The 26,646-nt window shown below is 57.1% G+C and overlaps 1 protein-coding gene across 2 annotated transcripts in view; it reads right to left on the bottom strand.

Annotated features, from left to right (window-relative positions):
- CACNA2D2 (calcium voltage-gated channel auxiliary subunit alpha2delta 2) overlaps nucleotides 1-26,646 on the bottom strand; it is a 230,404-nt gene that overhangs the window by 44,268 nt on the left and 159,490 nt on the right. For both annotated transcript variants that reach the window (XM_075513754.1, XM_075513756.1), the window contains exon 4: nucleotides 2,128-2,187. In XM_075513754.1, the coding sequence (XP_075369869.1) occupies nucleotides 2,128-2,187 (60 nt within the window). The remainder of the gene's footprint in view (nucleotides 1-2,127; nucleotides 2,188-26,646) is intronic.

The following is a 26,646-nucleotide window of genomic DNA, read 5'->3' as shown; positions in this document are numbered from 1 at the left end:
GCAGGCAGGGCCTGGCAGGGCTGCCTGCTGGGGGGGCGAACACCCGGCACCCCGGGTGCTGTGCGCAGAGCCGGGCCAGTCCATCAAGCGTCCCAGCCAGGTCTGGGCTGTCCTGATAAAGCTGCGGCGAGCTCTGCGGTGACGCATCGCTGCACATTGTTTCTGGGTGACTCGCTCCTAATTACCTTGATTAAGGGGTTGCAAACAGTGCTATTAAAAATATTTTTTCTACGAAAGCGGATTTCTGAAAGGTTTGTGCCGTGAATGGCAAAATGAGCCAAGAGCTCCCCGGCGCGACAACCTTTCCTGGCGCGTTTTGCATCCCCACTGTTATCCCCCTCGCAGCGGAAGGCAGCCGGGTCTGGGTGCAGAGGGAGCTCTCTGGGGCTGCAGAGGGGCCCTGCGGCAGGAGCCCCCGCAGCGCGGCAGCTGCCCGTCCCTGCGGCCCAGGGGACGAGCAGAAGCACCAAGGACTGCTGCAAAATGCAGGGACCTGGCTCCAGCTCCGCCCGCCCTGCCCACGCCCCGGCCGCGGGGCATCCACCCCTGTGTGCCAGCCCAGCGCAGCGTGCCCGGGGCCACCGTGATGCCCCTGGGCTGCCGACGGCCGAGCTTCAGGTGTGGCTTGGGGATGAGCTGCCCTGGGGCTCCTGACCCCGGAGGACACGCCAGGGCAGGCCAGCGCTAGGGGTGGAGAGGAGAGCCCACAGGAGGTGCCCGCGGCTCCCCCGGCGCTGCTCCCAGCCTCCCCTGGGAGCCCTGAGCCCGCGGCCGAGGTGCTGGCAAGGCATCGGCGTTGGCATCAGCCGGTGCCCGCACCAAACCTCGTTAACCTCTTAAGCTCCCCTCCACCGGCCTCCCGGAAAGAGGTGACAGTAATTCAGCAGTGCTCTCATGCAGAAAGGTCTCGGTGACGGCTGGTACCAATGACAACCGTCTGCTGGACAGGAGGGCCAGCGGGGACACCTCACCTCTCCTTACCGAGGCTGCTTCTGCTAATGACGGGAAGAACCCTGCGAGCTCAGCCTCCCCGGGTGCCTACGGGACACAGCTCCTGGGGGGATGAGAACCGGCCACGAGTGCCCACCCCACACCGGCCGCGTGGCGAGCAAAAGCCAAGCAGGTTGACACCTTGCCTTCTCTTCTGCTCCTCCTGCCTCCTCCTCTCCACATCAAACCCTGGCGACCATCACCAATGGCAGGAGGGTCTGCATGAACGGGATGTGGCTCCAGGTCCTCGTCTCCTCTACTCCCCGAGTGGATCGCGGTTGCAGACAGAGAAATACCCCCCAAAACACCAGCAAGGCCCAGCAGCGGGGCTGTCCCCGGGCTGTCCCCTCAGCGACTGCAGAGGGTTCCCAGGGCTGGGCAGGATCCGGCCCGACCTGGAGGAAGCGGCTGGGTGGCTCGGGAGTATTTTTTATTGTAGACTCCGTTTGCACTAGAAGGAAAACAATCTTTCCTTCCTTTTGTATTATTGTTATAATTTGAGAGCATTTCCAGACAGAATCCTTCAGGTTCCCGCTGAGCGCTATCACCGCCAGAATTACAAAGTCAAATGCAATCATTAAACTCGCATCTTCCCTCTCCTAGCCCAGATTGCTCCTTCCCCAAAAACAGCCCCCACCGCAACTGCTGGCAGGTGCCACGGATGAGCCACTGCTGCCGTCACCCCACGTGAGACCCCGCTCGGCACCAAAGCTGCCGGCTGTCGGAGATGGCAGGCGGGGGTAAGAGTCTCCCCGGGCCCCCAAACCCTCAGCGTTGAGCCCCCAGCTCGACCTTCACCTCCTGCCTTCTCCTCATGGCATGTGCAGGCAGAGGTGAGGCTGGAAACGAGCTCAAAATCGCTTCATTTGCTCTCATTAGCGCTGGCAGGCAGCAGTGCCGGGGCAGGCAGCAGTGCCGGGGCCGCCTGCGTGCCGAGCAGCACGGCGCGGCCAGCGGTAACTTGCGAGGGAGCCGAGAACGTGGGCAAGGAGGGAAGGAAGAGCCGAGGGATGGGAGCAGGGATGGGACGAGGAGCTGATTCCTGTGCCAGGAGTCATCCCCGAGGCAGGTGCCTCCACGGAACTCGGCGTCCAGGGGGGAAGGGGGTGGGAGCAGCCGGGGCGCGCGGAGCCTTACCCGGATATTGTCCTGCCAGTGATGAGCCTTCTGGAACTTCTCCGCCGCGTTGGCAAGTCTCTGCAAAGCAAGCGGGAGAGAAGAAGTGAGCCCATGGAAAGCGAGAAGATCTGGGCATTGTCCACGTCAACCCGGGACCGTGGGTGCTACCCCAGCACCCACCATCTCTCTGTTTGGGGGATCCCCCGGGAGCCTGCCACCCCTCTGCTGCGCAGGCAGGGGGGGCAGGAGAAGGGATCGCGGGCAGCAATGCCTAGAGAAGGATGTCCTGGGCACGGGGAGCCGGTGTTTCTCTGCTTGCTCCCGCCTTTTCCGGAGCAAGCCAGTGTCTCCAGAGGAATTGCTGCCACTTGAACTCTACCAGGGCTGAGCCATCGCAGCTTGGTGGCCGCCGGCATTACTGTCGGAGCCGGGCAGGCTCCCATTTGCAGCGCAGGGCAAGGGCTGACTTGGGTCCCTGTGCCAATGGCCCCCAGCTCTCTGCAGGGCAGGGCGGACCGTTCAAAAATGCTTTGAAACCCCTCAAAATGCCCCAGCGCTGGGGCCCAGAGGTGTGTGGCTCTGCCCACCCAAACTAATCCCACAGAATCACAGAATCGTATAGGTTGGAAAAGACCTTTAAGATCATCGAGTCCAACCGTAAACCTAACACTACCAAGACCACCACTACACCATGTCCCTAAGCACCTCAGCCAAACGTCCTTTAAATACCTCCAGGGATGGTGACTCAACCACTTCCCTGGGCAGCCTGTTCCAATGCTTGATAACCCTTTCAGTGAAGAAAAATTTCCTAATATCCAGTCTAAACCTCCCCTGGCGCAACTTGAGGCCATTTCCTCTTGTCCTATCACTTGTTACCTGGGAGAAGAGACCGACCCCCACCTCTCTACACCCTCCTTTCAGGCAGTTGTAGAGAGCGATGAGGTCTCCCCTCAGCCTCCTTTTCTCCAGGCTAAACAACCCCAGGTCCCTCAGCCGCTCCCCATCAGCCTTGTGCTCCAGACCCTTCCCCAGCTCCGTTGCCCTTCTCTGCACACGCTCCAGCCCCTCAATGTCTCTCTTGTAGTGGGGGGCCCAACACTGAACACAGCATTCGAGGTGCGGCCTCACCAGTGCCCAGTACAGGGGCACGATCACTGCCCTAGTCCTGCTGGCCACGCTATTTCTGGTACAAGCCAGGATGCCATTGGCTTTCTTGGCCACCTGGGCACACTGCTGGCTCATATTCAGGCGGCTGTCAATGAGCACCCCCAGGTCCTTCTCTGCCGGGCAGCTTTCCAGCCACTCTTCCCCATCCTGTAGCGTTGCATGGGGTTGCTGTGGCCCAAGTGCAGGACCTTGCACTTGGCCTTGTTAAACCTCATACAATTGGCCTCAGCCCATCGATCCCTTCATGTGCCCGTGCCCTCCTTCACCCCGTCGCATGCCCAGGGCCATCGGCTCAGCGGCACTGAGCCCATCTGCAACAGGCCAGTGCTCCCAGGGAGCTGGCGAGCGGGAGAGGAACCAGCTACGAGACGCAGCAGCTCTGCCTGCAATTGCTGCCTGCGGCGGGAGGCTCCAGGGCTGAGCTGCCTGGCCAGGTCCCACCCAAGGCTGGGGCAAGCACAACCTCCTCCCACTAAAGCGCATGAGGCTTCAAAGGAGACAAAAGCGTCTCGGTCCTGATGGCTCCGGAGGCAGCAGGCAGGACGGGCAGGCTGCTGCCCGCACTGGGGTAGGCAGAGGAACCAGGGCTTGCCAGGAGCAGGACGGGGCGATGCTCAGCACCGGGGCAGCCTCGCCGGGCTCAGGCTCAGCCACGAGAGGCTTCACCAGCACGGAGGGTGCAGCAGGGCAGGACTGGAGACCAGGCAGTCCCTGGGGTACCGGCGGTGCTGGGAAGAAGCCGCAATCTGCCCTTTAACGGAGCCAAAGGGGACAGACAGGGCAAGAGCTCCAGGCTTTGCGACAGGATCCGTTCTGCACCACTACGCAAATAAAGCCAAGAGCAAAACAAGTGACACAGACCTTTCACTCCGTCCCTCGACCAGCCCCAGGCCCTCGGGGGTGCGGGCAGCTGCCTGGGGAGCTGCCTGCCAGGGCTGTACAACCCGATTAGCACCAAAGCCCAGCTGGAGGTAGCACGGTGTCCTGAGCCAGCCCACAGAGCCGAGGGCCACCCCGACCCCTGGGTGCCGGGCTCCCCCACCGCTCGTAGGGGTGCAGGATTTACCTCCGCAGCCTCGCAGCACCCGGCACAGCCCACCCGCTCCCACCAGCAGCCGGCTTTACAAGGCTCCTGGGGAATACACGCCACGGAGGTCTCGGCTCCGGGGGCCGAATGGCTAATCTGTACAGGGTTAATTGGCCATGAGGCTTGCGAGGCTGTCACAGCCCAGGAAGGCTCCCCAGTGAGTTAGTGGGAGACGCATCAAGCAAAGATGTGCCTTACAGCAGGCGCTGCTGCATCGCCTGCTCCTCATTTCCCTGCGCTCCCCAGTGGGACGGGACATGCTCTGCTCCACGCAAGCAATGCTGGCAGCCAGAGCATGGGGAGAGAGGGGAGCCCTGGCCGCCTCCAGCCCCCTGAACCGGCTGGGAGGAAGAGGAAGGAGCACCAACAATAGGGTGACATCCTAGGCCAAGCAACAACCCCAAGTCACCGCCTGGGCAGCACCGCAGAGGTGCACAGAAGGTTCCCAGTGCTGCTGCATGCCCGACTTTCACGCTGTGAACCACAAATCCCAGAATGAAACAGCACTCCTTTGCTCAGCAGGGACCCGGTATGCTGGTGGGAGCCCCCTGGGGCGGCGAAGTCCGGCTGCATCCCTGGGAATTTATTTCCCCAGGGCCTGGAGGGTGCCTGGCTATAAGAGCACGCACACACGAGACGACGATCTCCAGAGAGGCGGGCAGGAGCCCTGGGCACAGTCATGGGCACCATCCCCGCTGTCACCAGTTCCTCCAGCGCTCCCATCAGCACACGGGGATGCAAAATGCCTCAGCCCTTCTAAGCGGACGCTCGGGGGAAAGGAAGTCCCGAGGCTCCACGGCGTGTGTCCTTCATGCGTCCCCGCTGCCGGCGGGAGAGTGGCAGCACCCAGCCCCGGCAGCGCGGCAGGAGCAGGGCCACGACGGTGGGTGCTGTGCTCCTGGGAGCGCAGCAAAGCACAGGTACTCGAAAGTAAGGTGATGAGCGGTGAAAGACATCGTAGATCTGGCCCTCCCCAGCCAGAGAACACAGCTTGTTCTTATCAGATGAAGGGAAATGTGTATCCACCACTGCATAATCTTGGCACGCACTGGTCGAAACGTTCCTGTTTAATCTTTTCTCTTTTTTTGATCTTGATTTCCAAATCAAAGTGCTTGCTTTCAATGGCCAGCATCCAAGGGGAAAGATCAGCTACCAGCTGAGCATTGAAGCAAAATATCTATGGCTCCAGAGGCAGAGAGAAGAGAATGGGAGACAATGCGTGGCTGCACAGAAAAGCCAAGTAATGCTAATTTTCGGGGCAGTTTTGCGGGGCGCTCACCTGCGCAGCCACTGCCCTGCCTCCCCAGAGCTGCCTAGAAAAGCTGTGGCCCCAATTCTGCACCTCATTCCCCCACGCTTTTGTGCTCTGTTTATATATTGAGATGGCTGATTAAAGACGAGCATTTACTCCAAGTCGTGTTTTAAGCAGCAGTGGTGAAATATGCATTTTTCTATACTTGATAAGAGCGTGTTTGCTTATTACGGGCCGGGGTAAGATTTATGGACATCTTTAACTATTCATCGCCTCGCGTGAAGTGCCTGGAGGGTTGCAAATGGTGCAGTAAGGGACGGCTACACCCAGGAATGACACTTCAACAGAAGATATTTTTCCTCTGGAAAATGTCAATTTGTCAAAATCGATCTGGACATAACTTTGTTTTTAAAAAAAAATAAATCCAGATGTTCTTGTTTGATAAATAGCACGTTGCAGGGACGGGGGAGCCTGTGGCGGGACGGCACAGCCGTAGCAGGGTGCTGTGCTGGCTCCCGGCGGACACCCACCCCGGGAGCAGTGCCCCAGCATCTCCCAGCCGTCGCTTCTGCAGCATTTTCCTCGCTGAAGACATTTTGATGACGTGATCGAGATGGGGACTGGGAGGAGAGAGAGACCAAGCGGGCAGCCAGCCATCCCTCCTCTGCAACAGGGGATCCTCTGCCCGTCTCCCTCCCTGCTGGGGGACACGCCTGGAGCGACGCCGTGTCGGGGGGCTCCCATGGGAGCAGCCCCGGCCAGCCCCTGCCCAGAGACGGGCTGCTGGCATGAACGGGATGGGCGACCGCTGGATTTGGGATCCTCTAAAACCGTGGCAACGAGGACGGAGTCCCCGAGGGGGTTATCTGCAACAGCTTTGCTCACAGGCAGGACTTGGGAGTCATGTTTTAGGGCTGGGAAGGTGCTGCTGCTCCAGCAAACCCCCGAGGCCACGTCTCCCTGGGGAAGGTGACGGGTCTGCCCGGAGCCACACGTTGCTGCAGGATGTCCCCATTAATGCCAAATGAGTTCATCGCGAATAATGTTATTGTGATCAATACAGCTCAAGGATTATTTCTAATCCTTAATAATGATTAAACCATTATTTTTCAAGTGTTACAGATCAATCAGTCCATCTCAAGGTGCGCTGCGTGCAGGGACTGCGAGATGCCTGGGATGCAGGCAGCACGCCGGGGAGCCAGGCTGGGGTCTCGTGCCCATACATGGCAGCCACCGAAACCTCCCGGGGACTTCAGACCTGGGGTTGTCAATTGTGTGCTTCAAACAGCAAGAATAATTAGAGGAATTACCAAAAATAAGGCACGGGCGTGAAATACCTGCAAATTTCCAGCAGGCTCTGATGCAGGGACTGCCCTGGCCGTGGCACTTTAAAGAGCACAGTTCTTTCCCCAGAAGTCACCGAGGGCTAAGGACAGGAGATTTAGAGGCTGAAAACACTGAATTGAAACGACTCCATAGGTCACGAGAGGCCAGCAGGAGATTTGCAAGGGATTGGTGTCTGGAGATCCTGACGGCGGGGGTCTGTGAGGGGGATGGTGCCGCGCGGGCTTTATCGCACCCCGGCCTCTTTCGTATTCGGCACGGCGCTCCTCTCCGCCTCGCTGCTCACCCAGCCAGATCCACCAGGAGCTCCCTGCTCAGCGCGCCGGCTCACCCGGGATTGAGGAGCCTTGGGGACAGCACGGACTCGGGATGGGCAGGCGGTGGCGAAGGCAGAACGGCTGGGCAGGCGCCGGCTCACCCGAGAGGAGGGACGAGGTGGGTGACCTTCCGTCTGCCTAGAGGATGGCACCTCCAAACGCACGGCTGCTGTTTTTCCCCCGCTTTGCTCCAGGACCTCGCTTCTCAGCCCCGATCACCCGCAAGCTCACCCACCCCACCCTGAGCACGGCTCACCCACGCGTGCTCGCCCACAGCAGCACCTTTGGGGGGCAGCCGGTCTGATGCCCCGAAGCTGCTGGAGCGAGGCGGTGGGAGACGCTCTGAGCATCGGAGCTGGCGCAGGCGGGGACCGCAACCTCCTCTCGAGGCAGAGGGAACCGTCCCTGCTGTCAGCATCCCCGCTGCTTGAGGGGCCAGCGTGCAGAGGGACCGTCCCTGACGTAGCAAGCACCCAAGGGTGCTGCCCACCTTCTCCTCCTCATTGCCCCTTCGCCCCCATTGCACCCAGGGCTCTCCTGCATTGCTCCAATATTTTTGCATAGTGGCTTTCTAAGGGAAACCGGTTCAACGCTTTGCTAAGTCTCTCTTCCCAGCCCCCACATGGCAATAAGTATGCCCTGGCTGTTCCTGGCTCGCTCAGAGAAGTGGATTTAACTTGGGAGGCAGCGGAGCAGAGACCAGAGCAGCACAGGGAGGCCAAAGGCCAAGGTTGGATTTATAAAACAGGACTTATTGCAAACACCCTGCAAGAGGAGACTGAGCAGCCCCGCGTAACAGCAGCAGCACGGCCCCCGTGTCTCAAGCCTCCCCACGGAAATGAAGCACCCCACACCTGTGCCGATGCTGGGGGGATGCTCTTCGGGGAGCCTGCGACGGCGTCCCCGGCTTCTCCCCGCAGCCGGTAAGGAAGGGCCCGGGGGTGGCCTGGTACGCAGCGGCTGCGTGTGCCCAGGGATATTTGCTCCAAGGGACGGCCGCTCCTGCTAAGCCTTCATTTAACTCCCCTCCGTGCAACTGTTATCACCCTGGTCTGGGTGCCTCCCTGCGTGAAGTGTATTAACCTCCTGCACCTCAGCACACAGCTGGAAGGAGAGATCTTTGCTGGAGATTAAAAAAGCCCTGCGCTACCAGGCCAGAGAGGTCCACGCAGCATCTCATCACCCCAGCCCTCCTCCCAAAGCGAGGAAACACAGGCAGGAGGTTAAGACGAGAAGGTGAAAAACAAACACGCGTGACGAAGCCAAGCAGTCCAAACCCCAGGCAGGAACACCCCCTGGGAGTTGGTTTTGCAGCTCTTCCTCCTCCACGATGGAGGAATGAGGATGGCTCAAGCCCTCTCCTCTGGCACCAACCCCCGCTCCGCGGATGGGGCACCCCGAAGCCGCATCTGTCACCGCGGAGCATCCAGAAAGGCGAGAGCCCGTTGCACGTGTTCCACGTGCCTTCATCCTGGTCTGCCTGCATGCGTCAGAGCAGAGGGCACCTTCTCGCCGTGCCACAGTCCCACCTCCTGCCACCGGCTCCACCGTGTCCCTGCGCCGGCTCTCCCGCTCGCCCCAGCCTGTCCTCTCCCTGTGCACCAAACTCACCCCTCGCACACCCCTAAGCAAACCCTAACGGCACAGCGCACACGCCGCCATCCAAAAATGATCAACCAGCGACAAAAGCCGACAACCCCCTTATGTACACATAGGGAATATAAATCTTGAGTAAGCACCGTAAAGCAGTGAAGCGTCTCATCCTGTAATAATCTCCGAGACAGTTGATCCCAGGGCTCTTATTACCCCAGCAGCCATCATCTGAAATCCAGTCGGCGGCAGGCTCAGCCACGGCTGAGTATCGATCAAGGAGGCAGCTTCAAACATGCTGCAGTGTTTTTCTTTCAGAGCACTAACTTGTTTGTCAATAACTCCCTCGGCCATGTGGAGGGAAAGGGGTGGCCGGAGCCCGTCTCTCGTCCTCTGGTGCCCGGATCCACCCATCCCTGGGGGAGGATGGAGCTGGGGCCGGCGCTGGCTGCTAATGCTCTCCTGCCCATGGGAGGGCAAATAAAGTGCCAGTGAACAGTAAAGCGCAGGTGGTAAATCCTCCAAGGGCTTCCAGACGCCGGTGTTGGACCAGCTGGTGCTGGCTGCTGGGGTCTGGCAGGGCGGTGAGCGGGGGACGCCTCCGCAGAGCCAGCCCCGCCGGCAGCGAGGGTTACGAGCACAAACCTGGAGCAAAGCCGGAGCCAGAGCCGCTGCAGAGCCCATGCGGGGCAGCGGCACGGCCAGCAGCCAGCCCTGGGAGCCTGGGGCAAGCCCCACAGCCTCGGCTTTAATGGTTTTACCGACCATCGCAGTAACTGACAACTCTGCAGGCCAGCAGCGCATGGCTCTGGCTCCCCTGCCAGCGTCTCTCTCTGCTCCTTCTCCTTCAGAGTCACAATTTTTGCTGCTAAGAACACCATCACCAGCCGTAGCAACCACAAGCAGCGGAGGAGTGAAACATCCCAAGCGGACGGTTACCACATATTTGCTGAGGGGGGGAAGGAAAGGGAGGGCATCGCTGCCCGCGGGGTTTCTCCTACTCCATAGTATCGCTCAGGCCTCCAGAGCAGCTTAACTTCTTGCAAACAGAAGAGCACCAAGGGCAAAAGGACAGTGCAGGTAACCAGGCATCCTACGGCACGCGCCTTGCGGGTGCTCTCTTCAGCTCTGCTCCCCTTGGAGAAAAGCCCCTCTCCTTACCCTTCTCCCCACGTTTCTGCCCTCCGTGAGGGCTGACATTTGCTTTCCAAAACCACAAGCAGAGAGAGCAGCTCTGCCCCTGCTCCCCATCGCCCTGACTGCTCCCCAAGGAGGGGAGGAGGAGGGCAGGGGGGCCATGCCCTGTGCACCCGCGGGGACGCCTGTCCCTGGGGACCAGCAATAGCAAGGCCTCAGCTCAGCTGCTCAGACCCTCCCCGGCTCCTCTTTTCACCAATACGATGCCAAATAACCACTGCCCCATCCCTCCTGGGGGAGAAAGGGCGAACGTGAGGGTGCAGGATCTGTTCCCACCTCCACCAGCAGTGGGACAGGGACATGGGATGAAGGATGGACAGATGGGGCCAGGTACAGGCAGGTGCAGGCAGGTGCAGGCAGGCTTGGCCTCTCTCACCGCACCCTTCCCCTGCACGGAGCCAGCAGAGGGAGTTCAGCCGCACTGGCATCACCGCTGCCCGCATCCTCCTGCCTTTTGCCCTGGACGCACGGCAGCGAAACCTGCTCCCGCATTAGATATGCCTTTAAACCGCGCTGCTAAATGCCATCGTGGTTAAGCCCTGCTGGAACGTGCTTCTGCCTGGCTTTGGGAGGCAGCCAAGCCAGGCACACTTGCCTCCTCTGTTCAGGACCTGAGAAAAAACACTTTCCTCTGTCCCCTTTGCCACGCTATTTGCAGTCACGATACCTTTCTGCACCTTCTACAGTTGATGGAGAAGAAAGCAGGGACCCCTGCTCTGAGATCCCAATATTCAGCCAGAGGAAGAGTAGAGCAGGAGGCTTCAGCTGCCCCATGGCGGCACGGCTCTCCGTGCTGCCCCGGCCAGCAGCGCGGGGTGGGAACGCTGCTCCAAATGGCTACGCTCTGCCATGCAGCTTGGAAAAGGCAGAGGTGAGAAGCTAGAGGACATTCCCCAGCAGGTCCAGTCCAAACTAGGGCAAACACCGCAAGCCTCTGAGATAGCGTAGATGGTAACGGAGGACGTGCTTGGCCGGGCCAGTGCTCTGACAGCAGGCGCTTGCTGTCCCTCAGCCGCAGGAGCAACCTCCTCGGGTCTCAGTCTGATCCAAACCCATCCCTGGGGCTCGCAGGCGATGGAGTTGCTGCAGCAAGCTGCCATCGGAACGCTCGCATTCATTTCATTACTGCCCTCAGGAGGAAGAGGACTCGGGACTGCACATCAGGCATCCTTTTCGCCTAAAATTTAGAGAGTGCTTGATGGTGAGAAAAAAACAAAGGATGTAAATGGCTTTTCAAAGGCTGTCCTGGGTGATAAATCCAAGCCCAGCAGCTTTAAATCATGCTCATTTCACAGCCGTCGTTCTCTTCTAGAGCACGAGCTCAGGAGATGAGCAGGGCAGGGAAAGCCCGGTCTGTTCCTTATGGAAGTTTCTACCACTTCCATAGTAGTTAGACTGGTTAAGGTCTCACCATTTAATTGCCTAAACAAAATCCTGGCTAGCAAAGAAGAAAGCGTCTCTTGGGATGAAGCTGGAATATTGATAGCCAGCTCCCAGGAGATGCTGAAGGGCTGGGGCATGTCAGCAGCACCCCGAGGGGGGCTGGATACAAACCACCCGACAAACGCGGCTCCAGTGCTGTTTGTCGGCTGCAGGTGGGACAGACGTGTCCCAGTGCTGTCAGGGCTGCCCAACTTCAGGGCTGCCCATCCCAGTCTGAGCCCCCCAACAATTGCAGCACCGCTAACGGGAGGGCTGCCAGCCGCACACACCAAAGCTAAAAGCCTGGTAAGCGCCGCTACCCACGGCTCTCATTATCGGCTGCTTTGGGGACAGCAAATGCCAGGGTCCTGCTGTGTGCTCGGTGGCACCAGCACGGCAGGGACGGGATGGCCGGGCTATTGGGCAGAAACACAGCATCCCGGCGTGGCACAGCGGGTCTGCCAGAGCTCTGCCACGAAGGGAAGGGCTTGGGGACTCTCCCCCGCCATTCTCGTTTGCTGGGTGACGAGCAGCTCGGCTTGCTGCACGATAAGGTTTCAGACGACCAGAAATAATTCCGGTCGAGACGCATTTGCGAGAAGGTCAGGGCTGGGGAAACGCAACGGCGGGAGGTTCACTGAGCTGGGGAGGAGGAGACAGTGCTGCCCTGGGCTCCCGCCCTTGCCGGCTCCCGCGGGACAGGGGAGCGGTGGGCTTGGCAGGCTGGAGGGACGAGGCTCCTGCAAAGGGTTTTGGGAGACGGCGCTTTACGGCACGAGGTCCCAGGGCAGCCTCAGCTTCTGTGGCGTTGGGAGGGCCAGCAAACATGTTAGTCGGCATCTCAGCCCGCTGCTCCACCCCGTCTCCTCCCCATCCTTCGCTCCAACGGTGCTCCCTAAACAAACCACATTCAAATAATCCGCGGAGCTCCAGTTATGATCATCAAGTAGGGCTTGTCACAGTTCAAAATCCATTACAATAACCATGAGGCACTTCAGCAGCAATTATAAGAGATAGTTTCACTTAAAAATCAATTTTACTTAGAGCTTGGGGGAACATTTTTTTCAAAAAATAAAGGGGAAAAAAAAGGAAGTGATAGGGCTTGCCACTTGGGCAGCAGAAGGAGGAATTTGCCCAGCCAGGTCTCAGCAGCTAGAGTCTCCAAAGAAAAAAAAAATAAAAATCTTTCCTTATCCTTATCCTTCCTTATTTTGGAGAAGTCAGTCCTATGTTAAAATGACAAGAAGTTCAAGGAGCGGCCCCTTCCCTGCCGGTGCTCCACATGGTACCAACAACAGAGAAGCTCCCGTGAGATGCAGGAGGGCATCCCTGGAAACCCAAAGCACAGCCGGCCATCATGCCTCCATCCCGGTGGGTCCCCGGCTCCCCACTCCATGGGGATGAGGCCTTTTGTGCCTTTGAAATCCTCCCCTTTAGCTCTTCACCTTTCATTCAAGCGGAGACCGTTAGAAAGCTTGCACTGGAAACCACTTACGATCGATTTATTTTAAGGCATCACCTCTTGCTGCGCTGTGATGTGCGAGCTTTAAAAAGCACCTCGTTTATTATCTGCTGCCGCACGGGGATTTCCATACGGCACATCACAGCGCAGCGAGAGCTCCTCCGTTATTAAGTTTTTATGGTAAAGCAGATATTCAGCACATAGAAATGCCCCCAGAACGCACCAGAATGTCACCACCCTGTGCCCCCAGCAAGGCCCAAGAGGAGCCCCCCAAAACTTCCCAGCTTGAACCCCTCTGGAGACACGCGCGGCATCTCCCTCGTGTCCCCCAATGCCACCAGCCACCCTCCTGCAGCCCGAGAGGGGTCGCACACGCTGACCAGTAACTCGGGCCCCCACTACTACCACAATACAAACGCGACCAGAGCAGTTTAAATTGCCAGTTTAAAACACCAAAGAAAAGCAACCGCAACGCAAAAAATCCTGTAAAGGACTTTTTAGTGGTGTTTTGCTCTGATAAAAGCACCATAGTTGGAACCAGCTTTGCTCAAACTTTCAGCAGAATGGCAATCAAGCCCCAGAGCTCCAGGCGCCGGGGGGAAGTTTCAGGGAGGTGGAAGTGAGCAAGCTCAGCGGGTCACCAAATGGCTCTTCCCAATGCTCGCAGTGACCCCAACGCTCATCCGTCTACCCCCGGCACTTCCACGGGGCAAGGGGTAGCCTCCCAGCTGCCAGGACCCATTTCCATCCCTTTGGGACATCCACCTCCACCCTTCCTGCATTCTTGCCGTCCTCTTCTGCCACGGGGACAACACTGACAGCACCCAGGTGGAGCACTCAGCAGGGTCCAGGGCTTTGCCAGTGCCCATGGCCAGCACCGTGCGCAGCCCTGCCCCGGGAGCAAGAGGGGTTGTGCCACAGCAGAGGGGGAATGGCAAACAAGGCGGAGGAGATGAGGCTGAGCAAAGAAAATGTACTATCTGAGGGGTGAATGGTGCCCTTGAAGACCTGAGAGGAAACTACCATGAGTGAAGCCTCCCAGGCAGGACCCGTGGCTTTGGATGCTGCAGACAGGAGTGGACGGAGCAGCAGGACGCCCGGCAGAGCCTCGGCAGGGGGCTGGGCGGCCTCTCGGGGCTCGCCCATCACTGAGGTTTCACAACAATTATACATAAAGACGGCCTGACAATTTATCAAGCAAATTATATGCTTCGTTTTGAAAGTCCGTTATTATGAATTTACACAACAGAAATGTAAGAAAAGGCTTCTGGAGTTTGACTTATCCCCTGCGCACTGGCAACGCTGGCATTGCCGCTGCATCAGGAACACTCGCACCCAGCAAACAGAGAAAACCAATAAACTGCCTGGAGACGCAACACAAATCTCAGGCCATTTCCCTACCCCGGCCTTGTTTTGCCAGGGCAGTTACTTCTCTTTCCCAAGCGATGCAGGAGGGTCAGCTGGACGGCCCTTTGGGATGATGGGATCATTCACATTCTTCACCCCAGTGCCTAGGTTTCAGAAAGAATCGTGCACCCCTTTTTGAGACCAAGATGCTCGCTCACCCTCTCTTGGCCCTTCATCCTCTTGCTCTTTGGCAAAGCTCAAAGCTCAAGCTCTTCAGGTTTTGTTGCTCTTTGGCAAGATGTCCCAACGTGCTTTCCCACTCCTCTGCCTCCCTGCTCAAAGTCCCAAATCCTCACGCAGTATTTCCCTTCAGCCCCTACTCTGACCACACGACACATCCAGGCTGCTGGTCGGCTGCTGTGCTGATGGAGTGGGACTGCTGGTGCTTTGGTTTTGCCCTCCGTTCACCTATTCTCTCTTGTCAGGAGCTTAAAATTTAAGTGTCGTTAGACTCTGCATTTTTACAGCACAGCAAGCCCAACTCATGACCCAGCTTCCTTGGTGTTACAATAAAAGAAGGAACCAAACAGCAGCAACCACCCGCCATGGATGCAAGGGGATCTGATGCCCACCCTTGCGTCCAACACCCAGCCCAACCCCTGGCAGGAGATGCATCCACTTGACTTCACCCTGTGTTTCTCCATTTTCCAGCTTCCACAGACTCCTGACGTTCCTGTAATATAATTTTCCCAATGATCTTCAATACAGATCCACTCCTGACTCTGTTATTGTCTTTTAATTTCTGTCTTTCCTCCTCTTGGTCCGTTTATAAGGAGACTACTCTCGTTGCCTGCTGCAAATCTGGGCACGTAGCTCCTGCCCAGCAGACGTGGTGCCCAGAAAGCGCTGGTGCTAACAAAGCCCCCTGTAATGAGACCTCAGCTCCCCTCCCTCTCCTTCGGCAAGCGTGATTGCCTTCCATTCTCACGGCGAATAAAGAGCCACCCAAGCCAAGGAGAGGGACTCAAAGCACATTCACTCACCACTATGCCCATTTCTTGGGCTTTGTCTTTATTCATTTCGTCTGAGACGTGCCCTCACTGCGGACCAGCCCCCCAAGGAGCCTCTCCCTTCCTTGGGGTGCACAGCTCCGGCATGGCTGGAGACCCTACAGCCCTCCCTTGGGGTCTGCCTTTGTCAGGAGAAATCCTTTCCAGCTCAGGTTTGCCCTACGGCAACGCTGGCCTGACCCTGCAGCTCCCTAAGGGCAGCATCACTGCTGGGGAGCCTGCAACGCCCTTCCCTCCATCCTGCTCCAGGAGCACGTTTCGGCGTCACCGTCAATCCCAAAACTCAAGGCGACTTGACACTTTTTGTTTTAAAGACCAAGGCGGGGGAGGAGAAGGCGCAGAAGAGCTCCCGTAAGGGAAAAGCCATCAACTGGAACAAGATTTCAACAACTACACGTTTCTTGACCTTTTCCACAGTCATATCTTTAATGTTTCATGGACGGATTTGATAAAAAGAAAAAATTAATAAAATAGATTTCATTTTTAAAAAAAGGTCAGGACACATGTTACAGGGAAAAACTCATTTAGGTCCCCACCTGCCGCCTCGTGGATGCCGAGGAGCCCTCCCCTGCCTCCCACCCAGGGCGCTCCAGCCCAGGCATCCACCTCCCTGCCTTGAGTTTCATCACATTCGGGGTTTGATCTCTTCTGGACTTTTCCTTCCCCTGCCAGACATGGGGTCAGGAACCATAAGCACTCGGAGATGCTGACAAACGCTTGAGCGGCACAAATATCTGGTGGGATGTGGCACATCTAACCTGGAGAGGCAGCCGGCGAGTTCAGACGTGGAGAGGATGCTTGTCCAGGCTCCAGCACAGCTCCTCTACCTCCTGCTGCTCAACTTTGGGCCCAAACTCCTCCCCAAACGTCCATGTACATGCTGAGGCTGTTGCGATGCCCGAGCCACGCACAGCACAACGACCAGCATCTGCGCTCCCTTGCTCGCCGTGGCGGCCATTCTCACGGCTCTTGCGCCCACCCCAAGGACATCACCCCTCGCCTCTGTCTGCGGACACCAAGGTAAATCCCATCCGCTGGGTTTGTGAGGTTGGGCTTGTCAACAGCGAGCAAAGCAAAATAAATCCCCCAAGCGCAGAGCCAATTCCTGCTGATCAAGATGTTTTAAAACAGAAATGCTATTTAATAGCAGCTCCTTCCCAGCTGGCCCAGTGGCCTCTTCCCAGAGGCTCAGAAACAAAAGCAGCCCGGACGCTGGCTACGGACATTTGTATTATTAAGCCTCCTCTGCAATTAGAGAAGACTTCTGTCTAACTTCTGCCTCCTTTTACCATTCCCTGTTTTTTTTTTAATTCACTAAGAACAAAATATAATTCATCAAAGTTTGCAAAAAAATATACGCATTACTGCGATAACATCATACTAAGTTATTAAGCAGTGACAATGGGGGACAATTACAGTATATAGTCCATTATACAGCACTGCCGTCGGGATGAATCAAAGTAAAACAGGCGGTGAATGGCGAGGAGCTTATTAACGGGAACATTAGTGCGCCAGAACATAATACCTGCCATTCAGCCGGGGAGTTATCGCCGCGCCAGTGGGGACTGGGGAGGAAAGTTGTGGAAAGGGCTGGCAGCTTCACTGCACAGTTCGAGGCACCAGCCCCGTGCTGGGGACGCTGCAGATCGATCCTCAGCGCGTAAACAGGGAAAAAGGGCCAAACCGCAACCCTGGGCCGCCACCATGCAGCAGCTCCCTCCAATTCTGCTTCTGGAAGGCCGTAAGGATTTCTGCAATGGCCTAGCCAAGCACAAGCAGACAAGGATTTCTCCCAGCTCCCACCAACATCCATAGGAGCACCCTCTCTGTGCTCACCAGCACCCTAGAGTACATCTCACCCCCGCCTTTTGGGTAAGGGCTGCTCCACCACCATCAGCAAGGCTTTGCAGGTTTGTTTTTTTATTTTGAGGTTTTCTCCTGCCTGAGCAGCGCCCGTCCCACGGCAGCAGGATGGCAGCAAAGCCTTCTCGCCCTGGTCTGCGCGGCAGCGGCTCGCACGCAGGATGCCACGCTGCGGCCGCGGCAGCTCTGCAGCCTGCTGCCCTGCCTGCTCTCACGCCCACCAAGCAGTAATATTTTCTAATTTTGAAAGCCCAGCAGAAAATTGAGAAAAGGGTGACCAGACGTTAACAGCTTGGTGCACCTGTGAGACCAGCAAAGAGGGGCAGTAATGACGGTGCTTAGCAGCACCCAGCACTTCCCTGGTCCTGGAAAGCAAGCCGTGGCCGGCGGCGGGGCGCTGCCAGAGCGGCACAGGCAGCAGAGGCAGCTGACAGGCAGCGGACGAGGCTATCCCAGTCCTCTGCCCAGCTCTGAACGGGCGAGAGCTAAAGCAAGGCAGCAAATGCCACCACCCCAGCACAGGGTGCCTGGCTGGGACAGCACCAGGAATGCCACCGCAGCACAGCCAGAAGAGCTGAAGGATAAACCCTGGATACAGCCTACATCGCAAACGCGCGTGTTTTGGAAGGCTTTGGGGGGAAGGAGCATAAAGCCCAGCCCAGGTCCTGTGCTGTCATCTCAGTGACCCCACCAGAGCGTGCCACGCTCTGGCTGAAACATCCCCTGCACGATGCTTGCTCTCAGCTGGCTGCTCAGCATCGGGTTCGGACATCCCGGTCTCACTCACTGGCATCGGGCACATCCCGGGCTCCCTTTCGCCATCACCTGAGGCTGTCTCTTGCCTGCATGACCCTGGGGGATGCAAGAACTAAGCTATCTGGGAAGATGCTATTTGTTGGGAAGGGAAGCAAGAGAGAAAGCTGCGCACCCGCTCCCAGAGCACAGCAGCGAAATTCCTAGGTCTGGTTCTGCACAAGGACTAACCCACGGGAAGGGCTGGTTTTATGCTCTTCCTCCCAGGCTCTGCAGCCCCCTCGAAGCCAACGCACCTAGCTATAGTTTGGGTAGGTCCTGTTCCTTCCCTCTCTGCTGGCCTGAGTTTCTTGCCAGCGGTGAAACCCTGCTCTCCTTCGCCAGAGCCAGCGCTGGGTTCCCTGCTGCTCCAGCAGCTCCGGCTCGCTCCTTCTAAGACGTTATTTTTACACTTCTCTTAAAATACAACGCTAAGAGAGGCTTCTTGACTATATTAACATTAGGAATCTAATCAGCAATCAGACAGCTCATAATTTTCTGATTAGCTCTGATTATACTCAATCTTTAGGAATGGGAAAAAAAAAAAAGGAAAGGGAAAGAAAAAAAAGAAGGAAAAAATGTAAAAATATTCTCTGCTCAGTTTTCCCACCCCGATTCCCTTGACGAGGCACAGAGCCATGGCAGCAGCAGCTCTGCTGTCCCTGGCTGAGCAGGACAGTGCCCCAGTGGCCTGCTAAGCCAGGGTTGCTCAATAAGCCAGTGCCATCGCGCTGCTGATCTTCATCCTTCTGGGCTTGGCTGGGATGTTGTCCCAGAAAGGGGCTGCTCAGGGAATGGAGAAGACATCAAGAGCGCCAGAGCCACTGACAAACACAGAGGAGTGTCGTCAGCTCTGTTCCTGGGCCTAACATCTCAGATAATACACTAAAAATTGGGGTAGAAGGATGCCAGGGAGAAAGGAGATGATGTGTGTGCATCCAGCTGGCTTCAGCCTGGAAGGAGGAGCCTCTCCGGGCAACGAGGAGGAGGAGGCTGAAGAACGCTGCGAGATGAGGCCATGGCCACACGCTGGCTTGGTAGGGGATGACAAGGGTTTCATGGCAGCCCAGAGGGAAAGACCCCAAGGATCCAGGATCTGAGGACTGCCAGAAGCTGGGAGGCAAATGAGCAAATGGCCTGAAGGCCCTAGGGCAGGAGCAGAGGATGCCCCCCAGCAGGCAGATTTACCTGCGGACCAGGCAGCGGGAGCTGGGATGCCAGCCCGGAGCAGGCTGCTCCTCCGAGCATCTCCAGCCTCTGACAACAGCAGCAGGGAGGACCGAGGGGAATTTGAAGGGTGTCAGGTCCCCAGCATCACCCGGCCGGTGTGTCTGGGACATGGCTGGGCCGGCAGCTGATGTTGGTGGGGAGCTCGGGGAAGACTCCTGCTTGGCCTGCCTCCACCCCTGCCAAGGGACCTCGGAGGACAACTTTCTTGCTGGGTTTTTGTGAAGGAGGAGAAGGGGATCTGCTGGTGCCGAGCCTCACAGCTGCAGCAGGAGGAAGGAAACCGAGGAACAAGCCAGAGGAAGGAGATCGAAACCAACCCTTCTAGCAGAGTTTACCAGTTGCACACGCTCTGCTTCGGAGATTCACTCCTGACTGCAGCAAGCGATCAGCTGATGCTGTGAAGCATGAGATTTAATTATCTGTATCATAGCCGTGGCCTGCATAACTACAAACGATATTAATGGTCATAAAATTGTCCAGCTGGCTCTTCGAACCCGCTGCCGCCCCGACTCGCCGCCTTGCAGGGACTGTTCACACCACGGCACAACCGGTGGCAAACCCCACCCACCAAGCACCGCAGCGGACAGACGCCATCTGGAAGGGCCGTCCCACGTCCAGCCAGGGTCGCCGAGCACGGAGCGCACGCTTCGTGTCTTGAAGACGGCCTTGGTACCGAGAGGTGCTCCGTCACAGCCCTGGCTGGCCGGGCATTGCACCAGCTTAGCTGAACCTCTGAAGAGCCTCGTGCCTGCCCGCAGGCTGGGCGGCCGCTTTGCAGGGGAAGAGAGGGGAGCCCCGGCTCCCTCCAAGCTGCTTGCCTTTGCTCCAGGCTGTTGTTCGGGCCTGCTGGCAGAGCTGCCCAGTGAAAGCACTGCTCGTCACCCTGGTCGAACCGAACCGGGTTAGCAAAGATCTACACTAAGCTCTGAACCTGCTAGAAAATTAGAATAGAACAGAACAGAATAGAATAGTTTGGGTGGCAGGGACCTACAGTGATCATATAGTCCAACTGCAAGACTACGTGGACACCAGCCCAGTTTGAACCCAAAGAATTCAACTGTAAAAGCAAATGGCCCAGGTCAGAGCAGAGCAGCCACGACACCGTGCCCCCAGCAGCCTGACGCCACTTCTCCCGTAGACCTCCTTGGCTGAGGCCCCAGCCACTTTTACACTGACTTCAAAGAAAACACCTTGAAATCCCCACTTGAACTAAACCGGGGTGAAGGAAAAAGTGCAAACACCTCAGGACTTGGCTCTCCCAACCCTCTTCACTGCAGCATCCGAAGCGGGCAGCAGGATCGCCCCATCTCCTTCCAGCCCAGCAAAGCTGCATTTGCAGGTGAGACCCAGGAGGAGGTTGTGCCTGTGCTGGAGACAACAACGGAGGGGATCGATCCCCTTCACGCGCCGGGGCTCAAGCCCTGCCGCTGCTGTCTCCCGTAGCAGAGGCAGTGCTCGGCACCCAACGGGGCTCTCTTATTAAACTATCTTGGTGCACGCACAAAAACCCGCCTGAGTTCACACGGACGAGATCTCCCCCCTCCCCGCGCCGGGAAAGTCTCCTCCTCACACTCCAACCCTGCCATTGCAGCCGCAGAGCCCTCTTTTGTAAAGCGGCGTTGGAGCTGTAATTAGTTTGAGGTGACCTCTGGGAAAAAAAAAAAGTTCAAGTTTAAAAAGAAAATCTCTCTGGTTAATGCTATGCAAATTGCCAGCGAGGCAATCAGGCTGACTTTTAAACACTGGCCCCCGTCGGAAGGGCTCACAAGACAGCCTTATTGTCTCGCTATCAATTTGCATCTTATTACACACAACGTGCCCTGGCTGGAGGTAACCTTTTGAGGAACACGCCGCCGTGGCAGGGAGCCTGGGGACAATATGGTTACTCCTGTTTACAAGGCTTCCATGTGGCCTGGCACCCGAAACGCAGCGGTCGAGAGGTCAGGTCGCAGCCAGCCCTGCCTGCCGCTCGGCCAGCAGCACCGTGAACTCGTATCACTCGGACCTGGCATCTTCTGCCACCTCCTCCCAGTGCCCCCGCCTGCGCTGGCTGTCCCACGGGCACTCGCACACCGCAGGTCCTTCCCGCCGGGCTCACCGGCTCTGGCAGTGCTGTGGTCCCCAGAGGCCGCATGGTAGCAGCCTGCCTCCGCCCGGCCGTTCAAGTAACGTTTCTGAGAGTCTGCACGCTTTTTCACATCTCTGCCAACCCTCGCCACCTTGGGGAGATGGTACTAAAATAGCATTTTTCTATAGGAAGGAAATCTGCCACATCCTTGTCCTCAGCCGGCTCCTGCTCCTCCAGCCACCCCAGCCCCTGCAGCAGTCTCCCGCACCAGGTGCCTCTGCCCTCTTCTCCATCCCCAGCAATCTGGGGTGACGAAACCAAGTGCTCAGCAGTCATCTCGCCTCCGTCAATCGCCGACCCCCGACCGGGCTGCCCTCGACACGCTGCCGCAGGGAGGCTGCCAGGCCCCATCCCGCGTGACTCAGCTGCGCCCCACTGCCACGTACAACAAGGACCTGTTGTTCCCCAGGGCAGGAGCAAGCTACGTGACTTCGTGCCACCCCTTGTAACGTGACTGATCCAGCTCAACCAGCCAATGTAGGGACCCTACCTCCAGGATGCTCACCCTGTACACCTGCTCCCTACCTACCTCTGTCTTGCTCCAGTGCCTCTGCGCTGGGGCGGCTGCAGTCAGGCCATGGATGGGACGGTCAAAGTGCTGACGCAGCACAACCCCTCCTGCCCTGCCAGACCTGGCCGCAGCGCGCCCGCCTCCTCTGGCAGCCGGGAGCTCAGCTTGGCCAAGAAGACCTCCCTAGAGGGCCCTGTGCTCCCTGTGGTGGTAGCTCAGGTGCTGCTCGCTCCGTTTGCCTCCTCCCCATGAACTCTGCAGCGTGAGACCTCTCCAGCGGAGCGGCAGAGCTTTTCTGCTTCGCTTTTTTGCAGACGCCCGCGATGCCCGGCTCCCCGGCATCCCGCCAAAGCCACGCGGCACCGCCGCGTCGCTAAGCACTGGCAGGGCCCTCTGCCAGCGCGCGGGTGCCACCTCCGCCACCCAGGCCAGAGGTGCCAAGGCAACAAAGGGACTTTTAATAGCCGAGAGCGCACCGCTGCGAGGAAGAAAACCCGACCGTTTAAAACCCTTCTGAATAATGGCGCTGCCTCCCCGCTGCTCAAATCAGCCGCAGCACTTTGTTATTATGATAACTAAATACAGAAAATTTTAACAGCTGGAAATGCAGCAACAATATTTAAAAGAGTTTTTAAAATTGTTGGTATTTTATTCAATAATGGTAATGGGCTTTTTTTTAATTTTTTTTTTTTTTTTTTTTTTTAAAGGCACAAGGTTCCCTACTCTGTTGTTTTTGCATGGTGCCGGTCAGGCTGCGAAGCTGGCTCTCGCCTGGTGATGGCAGGGAATAACACCGAGACACTTAATAACACCGAGACACAGGGCTGCTTGAGGGAGCCAGTGACCGACAGAGGCACGGAAATCACAGCTCCGACACCCTGCTTGGCCCCGCACCTCGCTGGCCGGGACCCGAAGGTGCAAAACCCAAAGATGCAAAACCCAAAAGCACTGCACGGGAGCAGCAGGAACCAGGCAGAAATGAGGGCAGCATCCCTGGCCGGAGGTGCTAGCTCCACAGCCGCTGAAGTCAAGGGGAAGCCTGGAGGTAGCTGCCGCCGTTATCGGCGCACACCCTCAGACACCAGAGCCCTTTCACCCTCGGAGCAAAGGGAAATGCTCAGTTATCTCCAACACCACGTGATAACAGCCGGGAAGCAGCTCCTCTTTAGAGGAACCGCAGTGCTGGAGAGCATGGTTTGGAAATGTGCTGGAATCAAAAGAAACCTCCAGAGCCAGGGCATGAGGCTGAAGTGCCCCGGCAGCACTTGCCCGCACAGATGTGCAGCTAGCCATCGCCTCTCTCTGGGTTTTTTAAGTGTGCATGAGCAGAGATCCTGCTGGCATTCAGGCTGTGGTGGCAGATTTTATGAACTGTCTGGATGAGACCTGGCGAGTCAGTGATGGCTGGTGGGACATGCAGCTCCCAGTGTCCCCACAAAGGGACGGGACCCTCTCTCCTCCCTCCCAGGCCTGCAGAGCCCATGGTCCCAGGGTCGGTCATCTTACAAGGGATCCATTAATCTTGCAAAATGCACCATAATCCTTCTGTGGAGGATCAGCAAGTAATTAAGAGAACACCAGCAGTGTCAGTGTAAATAAAAAGGGACATTTTACGATGTAGTATTTTGAGTTGTGGGTTGTTTTTTTTTACGTTGCGCCATGCCAATTCGTGAGACGCAGTTGGCAGCGGCTCTCCCAGTCATCAGTGAATCGCATCATCATCCAGCCCTGTGACCAAAGATCCCCGCACGGCTTTGAGTGCCTGCAACACCAAGCCCAAGCAGAAGAGCTGCCTGCTCACGTGACAACCTCTGTGGCCCAAGCTCTCGTTAAGGCAATGGAAATCTTGCCTGAGAGTTGACTAAATGCATGCTCTGGCCCATGAGGAGTCATCGAAGCATCTTCCCTGTGACGGATAGCAACCTGGGAACACACCTTGTGCCAAGGCCCCCATCTCTCTGGGACTCGCACCCCGGAGCTGGTGGCTGATGGGGATGCCTTGGAGAGAGCGCCCAGGCAACAAATCTGCTGCGGCTCCTCCACAAGCTGAACTGGACCGTCACTCACGGCAGCGGCAGGTGTTGCTCCGGAGGGGAAAGCATCCCGTGAGGTCCTGGGAGCAGCATGGGACGGAGACAAGGCTCCCGAGTGCCCCTTTTCCAGCTCTGCTCTTGCTCTAGGAGTTATTAACCCTCCCAGCACACCCAGTCCCGCTTGTGCCCTCACCCACACATCTACAGCACGGTCATGGCTACACCAGGTCCCTGCACCCACCAGCGCCCTGGGACCTCCTGGGGACAGCACAAGCAGACGAGTGGTTCAAGCACACGTGCTACTACCAACATGCTGGGGGTCAACCATCAGCTCCCAAGGGGAACCCAGCACCAGCAGTACAAGCCAGGACATGGGCTCCAGGTCCTCCAGCAGCCATCCCCACCCTAGATCCATTAGCTGAAGCTTCACAGCAGAGGGACAGTCCCCTGCCCCACCCAAGACCCTTTGCCTGAAAACTATTAAAATTGACATGGGGTTGTGTCGTGGTTTAACCTCAGCCAGCAACTCAGCCCCACCCAGCTGCTCGCTCACTCTCCTCTGGTGGGATGGGGGAGAGAATCAGAAGAGTAAACGTGAGAAAACTCGTGGGTTGAGATGAAGACAGTTTAATAGGGAAAGCAAAAGCCGCACACACAAGCAAAGCAAAACAAGGAATTCATTCACTCCTTCCCATGGGCAGGCAGCTGTTCAGCCATCTCCAGGAAAGCAGGGCTCCATCACGCGTAACGTTGACTTGGGAAGACAAACACCATCACTCCAAATGTCCCCCCCTTCCTTCTTCTTCCCCAGCTTTATACACTGAGCATGACGCCATATGGTATGGAATAGCCCTTGGGCCAGTTTGGATCAACTGTCTTGGCTGTGCCCCCTCCCAGCTTCTTCTGCACCTGGCAGAGCATGGGAAGCTGAAGAGTCCTTGACCAGTGCAGCAACAACCAAAATGTCAGTGTGTTATCAACACTGTTTGCAGCACAAATCCAAAACATAGCCCCATACCAGCCACTATAAAGAAAATGAACTCTATCCCAGCCAAAACCAGCACAGGTTCATTGCTGCAGTGCTCGGTGCTGCTGCAGAGGGCTGTTTTCCCTACGAACACGGAAATAAATAAACCAGGGTTTGGAAGCACCAGCAAAACCAAGGCAAGGAGGGCAGCTCCTTCTGCCGCCCTGGTTTTGGGGACAGCAGGTGGCGGGCTCCAGGTGCATCCCTGCTGCAGCAGCCATCCCCAGCGGGCGAGGAGGGGCTGCACCCGAGGCAGCGTTACCCGGTGTTTATGTGGGGGAGATGGGACAACCGGGAAGCACGGGGAGGGGACAGAGAGATGAAACTGGAAGGAGTTGGGGGCGAAAAGGAGGGGCTGGGGTGGGGAGCAGGAGAAAGGGCAGAGGGAAGCAGAGAGGAGGGGCTGGGGCTGACGGGGAGGACAGTGCTATTCCGGTGCTTCATTCGGAGGCCCCGGTGCCCTTCACCCTGATGCCTATTTAATGTCATCCTATTCAGCAAGTGTCCCCATGATCTGGTAATTATCTTTTACTTACAAAAGAGCATCTCTGTGTCACAAATGCTCCCCTCTCCAGCTCTGCCACAGATCAATATCTCCTCAAGGCCTTCGCCATTGTTTGGGGAATGGAATTGATTTCTCTGAGGAGCGACGGGAGGAAAAATATATAAATAAGTGCTGTGGAGATGTCTCCCTGCTGAAAGCTGTGCTGGGTAAGTGGTGAAGCAAAAGGAAAGCATACGGATCCCAACCGACCATCGCATGTATTGCGTCCTATTGCTGTCCCAGCTGCAGGGGACACTCCGTTGTTTTATCATTCAGTGCACGAGCATCCGAAATGCTGGAGCTGGAAGAAGTCTCTATCTCAAGATATCACCAGCTTTCAAAGATTTTACAGCAGGATAGGAAGCGTGGAGGTGTTGATTCAACACCGTCCATAGGACGCGTGCACGTCCCACTTTAGGGTTGAAGCACGTGGTTGAGCAGTTGCTGCTGTGGCCCTGGGGGGCCCTAGAGAGGAGTCTTGGAGACCTCCTCGGCTTAGACATCGGCACCTTGGTGCGACCAGCACACCACTGACACTGAAATCCAGAGCGATGCAAGAGCCACCGAACCATGCCACTGCCGGGCTACCGTCAGCGTGACCGCAGCAAGCACAAGCTAACCCCGGCACTGCCAACTGAACACCCTTCACGGTACTCTCATCTGGCTAGAAGATGACCTTCAAAATCATGAGATGTAGGACAAATACAATTCGATCTTGTGTTTGAGTCTGGGTTTCTAAACCTTTGGGATTTGTGAGCTGAGCCCCCCAGGGCATCACACAGCACCTGCAGTCGGGGGCTTCAGAGCGATGGGAACGGCATGGGGCAGAGCTGAAACCGCTCCCCTGGCTCACACTACGCAGCGGCAGACGGAAGCTGCAGCAAAGGGGATGAATGCAAGGGAAGACACCAAAGGGTTTAAAAATCATGCAGGCGTGGGGAAGGAGGAGGGGTTCGTTACTGCCAGCAACAACAACCTTCTACGTATTTGAGGGCTGTTATCATGTTTTACCTCTGTCTTCTGCAGAAAAAACCCAACCTCTTCTTGTAATATCTGCAAGCGGGCCCTTGCTTTCTAATCCTCTTTTCTGTCCTTCTGTCTGTCTTTTATTTCACATCCCTCTCGAAGCACACCGCCAGGCACCGGACCCCAAG

This window comes from Mycteria americana, chromosome 11 (assembly GCF_035582795.1).
Source record: "Mycteria americana isolate JAX WOST 10 ecotype Jacksonville Zoo and Gardens chromosome 11, USCA_MyAme_1.0, whole genome shotgun sequence".
Lineage (NCBI taxonomy): Eukaryota > Metazoa > Chordata > Aves > Ciconiiformes > Ciconiidae > Mycteria > Mycteria americana.
Note: the sequence above shows the minus strand (reverse complement) of the source record. Positions and strands in the feature narration are given on the sequence as shown.